The 14,723-nt window shown below is 40.2% G+C and overlaps 1 protein-coding gene across 3 annotated transcripts in view; it reads right to left on the reverse strand.

The window, feature by feature from the left end:
* The window catches only part of LOC126355058 (probable phosphorylase b kinase regulatory subunit alpha), a 215,166-nt gene that overhangs the window by 135,737 nt on the left and 64,706 nt on the right, over positions 1–14,723 (reverse strand). For all 3 annotated transcript variants that reach the window (XM_050005224.1, XM_050005223.1, XM_050005225.1), the window contains exons 6-7: positions 5,911–6,099; positions 3,746–3,898 (exon numbers count right to left, since the gene is read on the reverse strand). In XM_050005224.1, coding sequence (XP_049861181.1) covers positions 3,746–3,898; positions 5,911–6,099 — 342 coding nt within the window. The remainder of the gene's footprint in view (positions 1–3,745; positions 3,899–5,910; positions 6,100–14,723) is intronic.

A 14,723-nucleotide genomic window follows, 5' to 3' on the forward strand; every position in this document is an offset into this window, starting at 1 on the left:
GTAACACACCTGAAACATAACTTTTGTCCTGTTTTCATGTTAAGTCCCATGCACTGATTCACTTTCAATACTGATTTTATATCAATTTCTCTGAGGCTACACTTCACTGTCTTCTTATGAATCCGAAATGGATCAAAACAACTTCTTTGTAGGAAATAACACTTATCCAGAAACACTTTCATATGATGGTAACAAACACTAAAGTTTCCTGGAACTGTACTTCTTGTGCCCACAGGGTGAACCACAGATCTCCATAGCAACAAATCTTAGTCCGATTCATCCAGATCATACAGTACAAAGCGAATGCCACATTTTGTTCCATATGTTGTTTTACGGCATTCAGATGCTTGCGCTCTACCAAATTTCTTTGAACAAAAGCACCACTAGTACACTCTTCTGCCTCCATACTGACTTTCCACAACAGTACTGACCAGTCTGAACTAGAAACTTAAAAACATGAGTAACCTGTAATTGTTGCTTGTTTCCTTTGTTGTTCCTGCCTAACAATGACTCATTCTGTCCCTGAAAACTACCATTGTTCAACTTTCTGTTGCCTAATGGTTCCCAACAATTGCTGCAGCTTTATCTGAAACAAGCTGTCTGCATCATCACTATTACTTGCTAAAGCATTTTAAACAAACATATCCAAATACATCTATGTCAACTTTTATTGTACACAAATCACTTGCAATAACAAGTTGAAATTTTGCCACATATTATATTATAGTCAACTTATGCAGTATTTGAAATTTGGCTTGGATATCATTTGTACCTTTTGTGCTACCACACTTCAAAAATCCATCTTTTTCAGGCAATTTTTCAAATTTTTGTGTTTAAGTGTGCATGTAACTCAGTTTTTGTGACTGATATGGGCACGATGAGTTCTGTGTGTGTTTAGGCCCCATTAAGGTTACCACAAAAAAATGTATACCCTTTTCGAGTGAATTATATTTGGCATAGAGGGCACCTACACTATATATCTTTCAACGTATTACATTTTTTAAATCACATTTTGAAATCTTTTATTTTCTGTCAGAAATATGTTGTTGGTGTTTTGATTCATGGAGTGCGTTCTCTAAATGGATGTTACTGGGTTGTAAAAATTTCACTGGACTGCATGGAATAGTTCCAAAGTTATTAAGATCTGAAGATAGATTGCCAGATGTGGATTGCAATTTCTGGGTCACGCCACCTTCTTTCACAAGCCATAATTCTGGAACTAATTGGCAGGGGAACTTAAAATTTTGTACATGAGTGTTCCACACTTGGTAGCATTGGTGTGCTAAATTTCTGCCAAATCTGAGACTATCAGCTGGAACATTTTCTCAAATTGGTTGAATTGACATATGTAATTTGCAGCTCAGTTAGCCTCTCTCTTAATCGTAATATAGCACAGTTCCTCAGACAATAAACTATACCCAGTTCGTAGAAGAAGGCACAGGTTACACCCACTTACAAAAAAAGTAACCAAAAAGTCCAGACAACTACCATCCAATATCACTGACATCCATCCATTGTAGACTCTTATATATACAACCTTACCTCAAAAGTAATGAGATATCTCGAAAGGAATGACAGCCCCCACACCGACTACTGTGGATTCTGAAAACAGCGATCACACAAAACCTGTGCTTTTCACACATGATGTTCTGAAAGCTTTGGATCATGCTAACCAGGTGCATGTAGCATTTATTGATATTAAAAACAAAACAAAAAAGAAACATTAACTCAGTACCAAACCAACGATTATTAATAAATGTATGATCAAACAAGGCATTGAACAAATTTTGTAATTGGACTGAACGTTTCTCAGCAGAGCAGGCACAGCACATAATCTTGTCACTGACAATAATTGTAGAAGTAGCTTCAGGTGTGCCCCAGATATGTGTGTTGGGAACCTTGCTGTTTATGCTGTACATTAATGACTTGGCAGACAACATTAATAACAACGTCTGCAGCTACATACACAATCGACAAGTCACCATACAGGGCATGGTGGTGGGCACCTTGTAGCACTGCTAATCATTCCCTGTCCTGAAATCACAGGAGCGAGAGAAAACTCAGCCTCTGCAGTTAGGACTGGCTAACGAGGTTAGGTTCTAAATCCATAAAACTGCTTGGAATACACATTGATTCCAAACTTAACTGCCAACCCCCAATCAACCAGGTCTGCAAAAAGTTATCAAGAGTGTCCTATCTCATCTGGAAACTGTTTGATCTAGTGAGTAACAAATATCTCAGAACAGCTTACTTTGGAATTTTTCAGTCTCATATATCTTATAACTGGTAACTCCAGTCACCATCTAGATGCTGTCATAAGGTGTCATTGTAGAAGATGGCAACAAACAGGCACGTCTTAGCAGCGGCAGCAAGTTTTATACTTGCTCCTGAGAACTGCAATGTCATTGGGTTTACACGGGTTAGAGTACTACTACAGCACTCCCCATTCACAGAAGGACGGAGGGCAGGGCCAAATGACATAAAACACTGTTGTTGCTGACCATAATATGAGTGTCACTGACATTTAACTTTCAGCTGAATATTACCGATACCAATCTTGGAGTTTGTTAATGTAAAATTCAGAAGCGTCCCTACTTACCAAACAGGAGTAGGGGAGGAATCTAAATGCGGTTGGCCGGGGGTGCCCTGGAGGTGCAGAATGACTCACCAGATTGGCTGAAGCTTGTTAAGTGCCGGCGAATTGGTGGGTCAACTATAGGAAGGGAGAAATCATGTGCCACAATGATTCTTTATATAAAATTTTAAAAAAAAACATGTTTTTGTATTCAGAGGGGATTCTCAGTCTAATACTGATTCAAACATTCCAGATCTCACATTTTTCGCAGATGGTGCAGTGTACTATAATGAAGTGCATCTGAATATCAATGAATCGCAATTTGAGTCTGTCAACTCGTAGAAATATCTGCATATGACAATTTGTGGGGGATATAAAATGAAATCATCATAAAAGCTCAATCAGAGGTAAAGCAGGTGGCTGACTTTGATTCATTGGAAGAGTCCAGGGAAAACCCACTCATTGAGCAAAGGAGATTGCATACAAACCACTCACGTGCTTTGCCTCAGAATGTTGCTCAGATGCATGCACTAATACCAAATGGGACTAACAGGGTGCACTGAATGTATAATGAAGAGGGAGCACGAATTGTCACAGATTTGTTTTATTCAAGAGACAGAATTACACAAATTCTAAAAAACTTGACCTGGCAGACACTTGAAGATAGACATTTGAAATCCCGCGAAAACTTACAAGGTTACAAGGACCAATACTGAATAAGGAATCTAGGAACCCAGTAAAGCCCTCTGTGTATCATTGCCATATCAATCACAGAGGCAAGTTTAGATGAATTACAGCATTCACAGGAACATTTAACCAGCCATTCTCCGTCTGCTTTATATGTAAATGGAATGGGAAGAAACCCTAACGAAGGACACATGTGGAAGCACCCTCTGCCAAGTACTTTACAGTTGTTTATATAATATGGATGTAGATGCACATTAATATTCACCAATGACAGAGAGAAATGAACAGCAAATGAACAACATTCTTCAGTAACCAACTGTGATAATGGATGGTATAAATCTTCCAGAATGAAGTGATAAACAGAAAGGCTGATGAGGATATCAAGAAAGTCTACAATGTAGCTGCAAAGTGCCAAAGTGGAAACATGTCATGAGAAAGTCGCTATTTCACATTTTTAGTAAATCATTTAGACTTTTCACTTACCTCTTCCAATGCTTCTGCATATTCTGTGACAGCTTCTTTATTTCCTTGAAAGCAGTAGTCAAGTATCAAATAACAGAAGAACAATGGCCATTCACATTCTATTTTTTCAAACATTCTCAGTTCCCAAGGCTCATAGTACAAGCGGTTTGGATCCTTTAATACAAGAGTAACAATTTATAAACAAATTATCGTATTGAAAATGAAAAAGCAAAGCTGGGAGTGGTTAATCTTTACATTACAGTTCTACAAAGAGGTCTATGAAAGTGATAAATTAGTTTTCAAGAGGACTGCTGCGATAATAAATTGACACCAAATGCCCTAGATTTTGAATTTAAAAAAAATAACTCACACTCCCCAAAATACAAAGCCTGTATTATTTGCGAAAGGAGAATCACAAGGTGAGTCTACTACAACACATAGGCACCATGAAATTAACACGTTAACTGAAAAGAAAAATCTTCCAATACCACAATAATACAAATAAACTGTTATCCCTATTACTTACAAAGGCATTAAAAGTTACAAAAACAATTATTTCATTGCAAAAACTGAAATACTAGAGGATTGCAGGATATATCTTATTTCTTGTAGATGCCTAATAATACCTGACACAGGAGGAGGAATATTCTCTAAGCATTAAATCTGTCCATAGAGGTGAACACAAAATAAATCATGAAAGTTATACATTAATTGCCACCTCTTTTCTGTTATTAGACATAAATAATGGAAGGAGTAAAGGTAACAAGGTAACAGTCAAATAAGGTGGGTAGAAATATCTTTTGGCATCATCCATCTTCAAGGTTGAAATTTTAGGTGTTTCAGCTATATTTCATTAATATACTGTTATGGGATAATCCATTCGAATATTTTATTGATGGTGTTTAATTTACATGACTGATTTCAAAATTATACAATTTCATCTTCTGATATGCCTGTGGCAATCCAACTCAACCAAAACACTGATGTACAATAAGTGATCCAAAACGTAACCACACTCAAAATGAGTAGTGCTATTGTAAATGCAAAATATGCCAGTTCTTGCATGCATCCAATATGGAGGCCAAACATACAGTAACTGAATTTTATTCAGGGAAAAGTATACTATACAGAAATCATAGCTAAGTCTTCAAACAATGTAACCAACTAAATCAATGTAGCAGTTGTATCGCTATGTCTGTGTTTCTTGTTTATTAGTCATTTGGAAGGATATGAACACAAAGTTTACCAGTGATTCTACCTTACATCTGCACCCATGGACTGGTCAACTTCACAGTTATACAGTAAATGGTTATCTCCATTCATAGTTTGTATTTCACTCAGTACTTTTCAATACCATATTAGTATTATGAGATTTTGATATTATTAAATTTTCCCTTTTTTCTGGTTGTGAGTACTACAAATATTTTCTAGGTGTATAGTACTGATCTGACACTAAAGTGAAATCACCTTTTGATGTAAATTCCTGTAATGTTCAGATACCCAAGTAAAATACTACAAAACAGAGTGATTTGCTAGTAAACTGCAGTTAATCAGTCCATATCTCTCAAAAACAGATGTATCAAACAATAGAGAGTCCCGGACAGAATAATGACAAAATTATCAAAAGGATAGACTGCTACTCACCATATAGCCGAGATGTTGTCACAGACAGGCACAACAAAAATACTATTAAACACATAAGCTTTTGGCCAGAAGACCAGACTACGAGCAACTGGCCTCAGCTGCTGGTGACAGTGTGTATGTTGTCTGTTGTCTGTTTCAGAAGAAGGCCTGTTACTAGTCTTTTTGTTATGCCTCTCTGCAACTCAACATCTCCATTATATGGGGAGAAGCAATCTACCCTTATCATAATTTTCTCAAAAACAGATATATACTATTATAAAATATTTTCAGCTCTTGTTTATGGATGTAAAATGTACGAAATTTAGGAAAATCAGTTTAGGACTACATTAAAATTGTTTCCAACCTGTAAATTGTTTCTCTTTTGCAAACTGTTTAACTGGATGCAAATAGCCTATACACATCCTAAGTGATAACATAATTACATGGGAGAAGGTGACAGATGTTACTGGTTGAGTATCACAGATTTTTTACAATTATAAATTTATAGTTTGATTCAAACTGATAATTTTTTTAACATTTACAACGCATAATCACTAATATACCTCTTTTGGTGTTTTATACCCATCTCTTAAGAAACGTTTGCAACCATATCGCCCCTGTAGCTTTGACACAATGGCTGAACGTGTCAGATGGATCAGTTGCGGATCATCCACTGCGAATGCAGGGAAACTAATAATTGATAACAATCCACTGTCCAACTCCTTTGAGTTTGATTCTCGAGGTAACATAGACTGCAAAAAATTAATAAGGAAGATGCATATCACACATTTGAACTCAGCATAAAGATGTGTGTTAAGCACGACAAAAAAACACAAACTCTCTGTTACACTGGTTAGTACAAATGACAACAACAAACATCTGAAAATAATGCTACATCTTGGCAACTTTTCTCCGTGGGATCTCAAGTTTTTAATTACATATACATCTCAAACAAATTGTACTTTATATACCACAAATGATAGCAAAATTACTGCAAGATGGTAACTCTTCCAAGTTATTTGTTGGATGTCACCGATAATACTCTAACTTTAGCAAAAATTTTATTTTGCTTGTCAGAGATACAGCTGAAGGCACTAGTATAGCCTGGGAGGATGGCACTTGTCTCATAGGTAGCTGGTCTGAAACTTTGTGGTGACTGAAATTTTCGATGATAGTATTTTGTCACTGAAGCGAACAGAAAAGAGATCGTGCTAAACAGTCCCTGATCACACTAATTAATGGAAAATCTCATATAAAGATGTGAAACAATTACTAACAAAGAGATAGAGGGGCTGGCCAGTACTTACCTCAGCTCAGTACAGCCGATAGAAACACAAAAAACAACCGAAAATTTAAGCTCCTAGCTTTCGGAATAAATGTTCCTTCATCAGGAAGGAGAGAGGGGAAAGAAAGGGAAGAAGGGAAAGTGGATTTAGTTACTCACAACCCAGGTTATGAAGCAACAGGGAAAGGAAAACAGGGAAGGTAGCAAGGATGGAGGCATGGTTGTCAGAGGGAAGCCAAAGATATTCTACTGCAGGTACTGTGCCAGCTTCAAACCAAAGAGGATGCATACAGAAGTAAAGAGGTGTATAGTATAAAGATGTAGGATGGAAAGATGCATGAATGGCTAAAGAGGAAAGGGAAAGAGGAGAAGACTGAAAAGTAAATGGGAGTGAGGTTGTTTAACGTAGGTTTAGTCCAGGGGGATGGCGGGATGAAAGGATGTGCTGGAGTGCAAGTTCCCATCTCCGCAGTTCAGAGGGACTGGTGTTGGGTGGGAGAAGCCAAATGGCACATACAGTGTAGCAGGTTCCTAGGTCCCTAGAATTATGCTGGAGGGCATGCTCCGCTACTGGGTATTGGACATCTCCTAGGCGGACAGTTCGTCTGTGTCCGTTCATGCGCTCAGCCAGTTTAGTTGTTGTCATACCGATGTAAAAGGCTGTGCAGTGCAGGCATCTCAGCTGATAAATGACATGTGTAGTCTCACACGTGGCCCTGCCTTGAATTGTGTATGTTTTCCTAGTGGCGGGGCTGGAGTAGGTGGTTGTGGGGGGATGCATGGGGCAGGTTTTGCAGCGGGGTCGGTTGCAGGGGTAGGAACCGCTGGGTAGAGAAGGTAGTCTGGGAATATTGCAGGGTTTAACAAGGATGTTACGGAGGTTAGGGGGACGACGAAAGGCAACTCTGGGTGGTGTGGGGAGAATTTTGTCAAGGGATGATCTCATTTCAGGGGTTGACTTGAGAAAGTCATATCCCTGGCGGAGTAATTTATTGATGTATTCGAGGCCAGGATAATATTGGGTGACAAGGGGGATGCTTCTGTGTGGTCTGAGGGTAGGAATATTGTTGTTGGACGGGGAGGAATGTATTGCTCGGGAGATCTGTTTGTGGACAAGGTCTGCAGGATAGTTGCTGGAGAGGAAAGCACTGGTCAGGTTATTGGTTTAATTGTTGAGGGATTCGTCACTGGAGCAGATACGTTTGCCACGAATACCTAGGCTGTAGGGAAGGGAGCGTTTGATGTGGAATGGATGGCAGCTATCAAAGTGAAGGTACTGTTGTTTGATGGTGGGTTTGATATGGACAGAGGTGTGGATGTGAGCTTCAACAAGATGAAGGTCAACATCCAGGAAGGTGGCTTTGGTTTTGGAGAAGGACCAGGTGAAATTCAGATTCGAAAAGGAGTTGAGGTTATGGAGAAAATTAAGGAGTGTTTCTTCACCATGAGTCCAGACCACAAAGATGTCATCTATAAACCTATACCAGGCCATGGGAAGCAGCTGTTGGGTCTTCAGGAAAGCCTCCTCCATGCGGCCCATGAAGAGGTTGGCATAGGATGGAGCCATCCTGGTTCCCATGGCAGTTCCCCTGATTTGTTTGTAGGTCTGGCCTTCAAAAGTGAAGTAATTATGGGTGAGGATGAAGTTGGTAAGTGTGATAAGGAACGAGGTTTTTGGAAGATCTTCGGGTGGGCGTTGGGAGAGGTAGTGCTCAAGGGCAAACCCTTGCTTGGAGAACACACTCAGGAACATCATCCTAGAAGCCAGAAACTTGAGTCCCATGCCACACACCACCTGAAAAAACTATCCACAGTGCTAGTGCAACACCTACGAAGTGGGGTCCCTCTCCCTATCCCTCACAAACACCAACCACAACAGAACCGTCAACAAACCCCCCTCATAGCCAACAAACCTAGCCTAGCAACCCTACTCAATCTCCCCATCCCAGCACATACCCCACACAGACCAAATCTCAACTATAACCACAGTCAAATGCCACATATCACCAACTCCAATTCAGTTCTAAACCTCTCATCCAGATCCCTCTCTCCTCAAGAGACATCTGTTCTATCAAAACGCTTAACCTTTAGCCCCACACCTAAATTCAACCACACTGCCCTGGTTAAAGATCTCCTCTCTTTCACCCGGAACCTCAACTGGAAATATCACTTCACCACCCAAACACAGCCCCCAAATACTAAACCCAGTGTTGAAACTTGTTTAGAACAGTTCCGACCGCCTTCTCAAAGGGATCCTCCTCCCCTCCCCCAAAACCATCCGTTGCAGACGTTTCAGGAATTCCTCACATCCAGTGTTGCCTCCCAGTCCTTCTTGAAGAACATTCCGTCAACCCCCAACATCACCCCAGCTGAATTCCGTGCCATTAAGCAGCTGAAAACAGACCGCTCTATTGTAATCCTTCCGGCGGATAAAGGCTCCACAACTGTGGTACTTGACCGTGTGGAGTATGTGGCAGAAGGACTGCGTCAACTCTCCGACACCTCAACCTACAAAGCTGTTACCCAGGATCCCATTCCCTCCATTCAGACTGAGCTGCAGAAAATCCTAAAAATCCAAGGTCCCTCACAAGGCCTCACAATGGCTTCCATAGACTTACTCACTTCACCTGAGCCACGTACCCCTACCTTCTACCTATTACCCAAAATCCACAAAGAGAACCATCCTGGCCGTCCCATTGTAGCAGGCTTCAAAGCCCCAACAGAACGTATCTCAGCTCTGGTAGACCAACACCTCCAACCTATCACCTGCAGACTCCCATCCTACATCAAGGACACAAACCACTTCCTAGAACGCCTCAAATCCATTCCCACTCCTCTCCCACCTGAAACCTTTCTTGTCACCATAGATGTTACATCCCTTTACACAAACATCCCACACACCCATGGTCTCTCTGCCCTTGAGCACTACCTCTCCCAACGCCCACCCGAAGATCTTCCAAAAACCTCGTTCCTTATCACACTTACCAACTTCATCCTCACCCATAATTACTTCACTTTTGAAGGCCAGACCTACAAACAAATCAGGGGAACTGCCATGGGAACCAGGATGGCTCCATCCTATGCCAACCTCTTCATGGGCCGCATGGAGGAGGCTTTCCTGAAGACCCAACAGCTGCTTCCCATGGCCTGGTATAGGTTTATAGATGACATCTTTGTGGTCTGGACTCATGGTGAAGAAACACTCCTTAATTTTCTCCATAACCTCAACTCCTTTTCGAATCTGAATTTCACCTGGTCCTTCTCCAAAACCAAAGCCACCTTCCTGGATGTTGACCTTCATCTTGTTGAAGCTCACATCCACACCTCTGTCCATATCAAACCCACCATCAAACAACAGTACCTTCACTTTGATAGCTGCCATCCATTCCACATCAAACGCTCCCTTCCCTACAGCCTAGGTATTCGTGGCAAACGTATCTGCTCCAGTGACGAATCCCTCAACAATTAAACCAATAACCTGACCAGTGCTTTCCTCTCCAGCAACTATCCTGCAGACCTTGTCCACAAACAGATCTCCCGAGCAATACATTCCTCCCCGTCCAACAACAATATTCCTACCCTCAGACCACACAGAAGCATCCCCCTTGTCACCCAATATTATCCTGGCCTCGAATACATCAATAAATTACTCCGCCAGGGATATGACTTTCTCAAGTCAACCCCTGAAATGAGATCATCCCTTGACAAAATTCTCCCCACACCACCCAGAGTTGCCTTTCGTCGTCCCCCTAACCTCCGTAACATCCTTGTTAAACCCTGCAATATTCCCAGACTACCTTCTCTACCCAGCGGTTCCTACCCCTGCAACCGACCCCGCTGCAAAACCTGCCCCATGCATCCCCCCACAACCACCTACTCCAGCCCCGCCACTAGGAAAACATACACAATTCAAGGCAGGGCCACGTGTGAGACTACACATGTCATTTATCAGCTGAGATGCCTGCACTGCACAGCCTTTTACATCGGTATGACAACAACTAAACTGGCTGAGCGCATGAACGGACACAGACGAACTGTCCGCCTAGGAGATGTCCAATACCCAGTAGCGGAGCATGCCCTCCAGCATAATTCTAGGGACCTAGGAACCTGCTACACTGTATGTGCCATTTGGCTTCTCCCACCCAACACCAGTCCCTCTGAACTGCGGAGATGGGAACTTGCACTCCAGCACATCCTTTCATCCCGCCATCCCCCTGGACTAAACCTACGTTAAACAACCTCACTCCCATTTACTTTTCAGTCTTCTCCTCTTTCCCTTTCCTCTTTAGCCATTCATGCATCTTTCCATCCTACATCTTTATACTATACACCTCTTTACTTCTGTATGCATCCTCTTTGGTTCGAAGCTGGCACAGTACCTGCAGTAGAATATCTTTGGCTTCCCTCTGACAACCATGCCTCCATCCTTGCTACCTTCCCTGTTTTCCTTTCCCTGTTGCTTCATAACCTGGGTTGTGAGTAACTAAATCCACTTTCCCTTCTTCCCTTTCTTTCCCCTCTCTCCTTCCTGATGAAGGAACATTTATTCCGAAAGCTAGGAGCTTAAATTTTCGGTTGTTTTTTGTGTTTCTATCGGCTGTACTGAGCTGAGGTAAGTACTGGCCAGCCCCTCTATCTCTTTGTTAGTAATAGTCCCTGATCACAGTTAGATTAAATTCCGAATCTCTTCATGGTGGCTCATAAAACAAACAAACACTGTCTAAACAAGCCTTGAAGGCCCAATGGTACCGACCGGCCTTTGAGCCATCCTCAGCCCTTTGGTGCCACTGGATGCCGATACAGGGGGTATGCAGTCAGCACACTGCTCTCCTGGCCGTTGACAGTTTTCGTGACCAGAGTCAGGTAGCTCCTCAATTGGTTTCACACGGGCTGAGTGCACCCCACTTGCCACCAGCACTCGGCAGATCTGGACAGTAACCCAACCAAGTGCAAGTCCAGCCCAACAGCACTTAACTTTGGTGATTGACAGGAACTAGTGTCACCACTGAGGCACAGCCAATGGTTCACTAGGTACGGTAATCCCCAACATTTCATTGAAACTTCCTGGCCAAGAGACTGCAGCTGATATAGAAAGAAATTATTCCTTAACGCTTTGTCTCTGAGTGCAGGATTTAATGAAATAAGGTCAGTGGATACTTACAGTGTTCGGTAAAGAAAATGATAAACTCATCAAGATTAAATAAAATTTCTCATAAAATATATTTTTTACATATTTACATTTATAATCCTGATGGGGTTCATCATCTATTCTGGTATAAGGGATAAGGGTCTCTGGTAGTTCATTAGAGAGTTATTGCATTTCATTTGGTTACTGGCCCTACTTAGCCTCGTATCTGTATTGCACTCAAAACGGTGCACAACAGTGCTGTGTCCTGTTTGCTCAGGGTATCTAGTGTTTGCAACACAAGTACCCATTTTACTTTTTGTCTTCTATCTCACATTCAATACTGCTCGGTTCTGTACTGAGTTCATTTTTGTCGCACTGTTAGTTTACAAGAATGGTAATACACAACGGTATATGAAGAGTTGGCCAACATGCACCTCTGATTATGTTTTTATTTCTTGGTGGAAGTGGAATAAATGAAATTAAGTTGATCTCTAGTCCTATTCAAACCCCAAATCAGAAATTTGATGAAATGGACAGGATCATTCCATCATTAATTCTGATAGGAAGAGACGTTTTGTAAAGTTGTTGGTCATTAAAAAGAAGAGGATTGATACCTCTATAAATGGGGTATGAACCCATTAGCTTGATTAGCTTACTTTTTTACATTAAGGTGTGTGATGCACATTAGTTTTTGATACTAAAGTAAAGTAAATAAGTACATAAAATTACCTTCATTAAACAAATTACATAAGACAGAATTAAATAACTTCCTTTAGTATCAAAAACTAATGTGCATCATACACCTTAATGTAAAATGGTAAGCTAATCAAGCCGCCATTCGATAAGCAGCTGCCAGCAGAAAGTCGTATACCCCTAGCGCATATTTGTTACATAGTTTAATTCTTAATTTCTTTGCGTATTTTTGGTACTTACATTGTTTAATTCATAAATTTTGGGCGTATTATAGGATTTGAGAGTTGTAGCATCGCGTAATTGTAGGCTACACCCTAAGATATATATAGTATTTATTGCCTACACAAAAAGAATATACTTCATGGACATCTAATTTAAACTATTTGAACAGCATTACCAGAAATCACCTTAATTTCTATCGCACTCCCCTCAGTACGATTATTATATTCACTTGATTCAGTAGACACCATAATTACAATCAAAACAATTGGATGACAGTGATACTGAAGATATGAATATTCAGACTTTATAGACATATAATTTGATATCTATATAACACCAGAGCACGATTTAGAAAATGACAGATTTCGACTTGGATAATCGGACAATTCTTCCCATAAATACAAAAGTACGAGTATTAACAAGAGCCTCAGATGTCCTTCACTCATGAGCAGTACCTGCTCCAGGGGTTAAAATTGATGCCACACCAGGCCGACTAAATCAAGGAACATTCACAATAAACCAAACCTGGACTATTCTTCGGCCAATGCTCAGAAATTTGTGGAGCAAACTGCAGATTCATGCCAATTGTAATTGAAAGAACGTCAGTAAATTTATTCATCAAGTGAAATGAAATGTCGTGTGGCTAGAGCCTCCTGTTGGGGAGACCTGTCACTTAGTGCAAGTCTTTTGAGTTGACGCCACTTTGGCGACTTGCGTGTCGATGGGGATGACATGATGATGAAAACAACACAACACCCAGTCTCTGAGCAGAGAAAATCTCCGACCCAGCCGGAAATCGAACCCGGGCCCCTTTGCATGGCATTCCATCGCACTGACCACTCAGCTATCGAGGTGGACATTCATCACATGATTACCTAAGATAATTTAAGGAGTTAGTTAAAATATATAACATTAGAGTTTCAGTCTAAAACAACTAAATAATTAGTACACCTTGAAACATCAGATGACAAAGTAAATGATGGTCTCTTAAACCAAATAATAGTAAATTAACAACTACTACTGATGGGGAAGTTTTAATCCAAATCCCTCAAATATCTCCTCTCATACAATTCTCTCTATTTCTTATATTCTCAGCCACTTTAATTCTATTTAATCAAATAAACTTTTTCTCATTTAACCCTAATCTTAATTAAAAGAGCACTAAAAAGAACAACTGAAATAAAAAATCTAACCTGAAAATGATAAACTTATTCTCAACATTTGATCCATCAATTAATATCTTCAACTTATCATTAAATTGAACTAGAACATTTCTAGGATTATTATTAATCCCATCAGTATTTTAACTTACACCATCACGAATTAATATCGTCTGAAATAAACTAAACTTAACCCTACATAATGAATATAAAACATTATTAGGACTAAATCATTTAGTGGAACAACATTCATCTTTAGCTCAATTTTCATTATAATATTATTCAATAATTTCATAGGATTATTCCCTAACATTTTTACTAAAACAAGCCACTTTGTATTAACATTTGCAATTGCTTTACCTATATGATTAAGATTTATACTATTTGGATGAATCAATCACACTAATCACATATTCACACACCTTGTACCTCAAGGCACACCACCTGCATTAATACCATTTATAGTATTAATTGAAACAATTAGAAATGTTGTCCGACCAGGTACACTAGCAATACGACTAGCAGCAAATACAATTGCTAGACACCTATTATTAACCTTATTAGGAAATACAGGACCATCTATAGCAATAAATTTCATTTCACTACTAATTATCAGACAAATACTCCTTTTCTCAATTTTAAGAACTTTATATTCTAGAGATATATTAAAAACAAAGATTCCAAGACTTACCAAGCGGGAAAGTGCTGGTAGACAGGCACAATAAAATAACACACAAACACACACACAAAATTTCTAGCTTTCGCAACCAACGGTTGCTTCTTCAGGAAAGAGGGAAGGAGAGGGAAAGACGAAAGGATGTGGGTTTTAAGGGAGACGGTAAGGAGTCATTCCAATCCCGGGATTGGAAAGACTTACCTTAGGGGGGA

The sequence above is a fragment of the Schistocerca gregaria genome, chromosome 3, assembly GCF_023897955.1.
Source record: "Schistocerca gregaria isolate iqSchGreg1 chromosome 3, iqSchGreg1.2, whole genome shotgun sequence".
Taxonomy (NCBI): domain Eukaryota; kingdom Metazoa; phylum Arthropoda; class Insecta; order Orthoptera; family Acrididae; genus Schistocerca; species Schistocerca gregaria.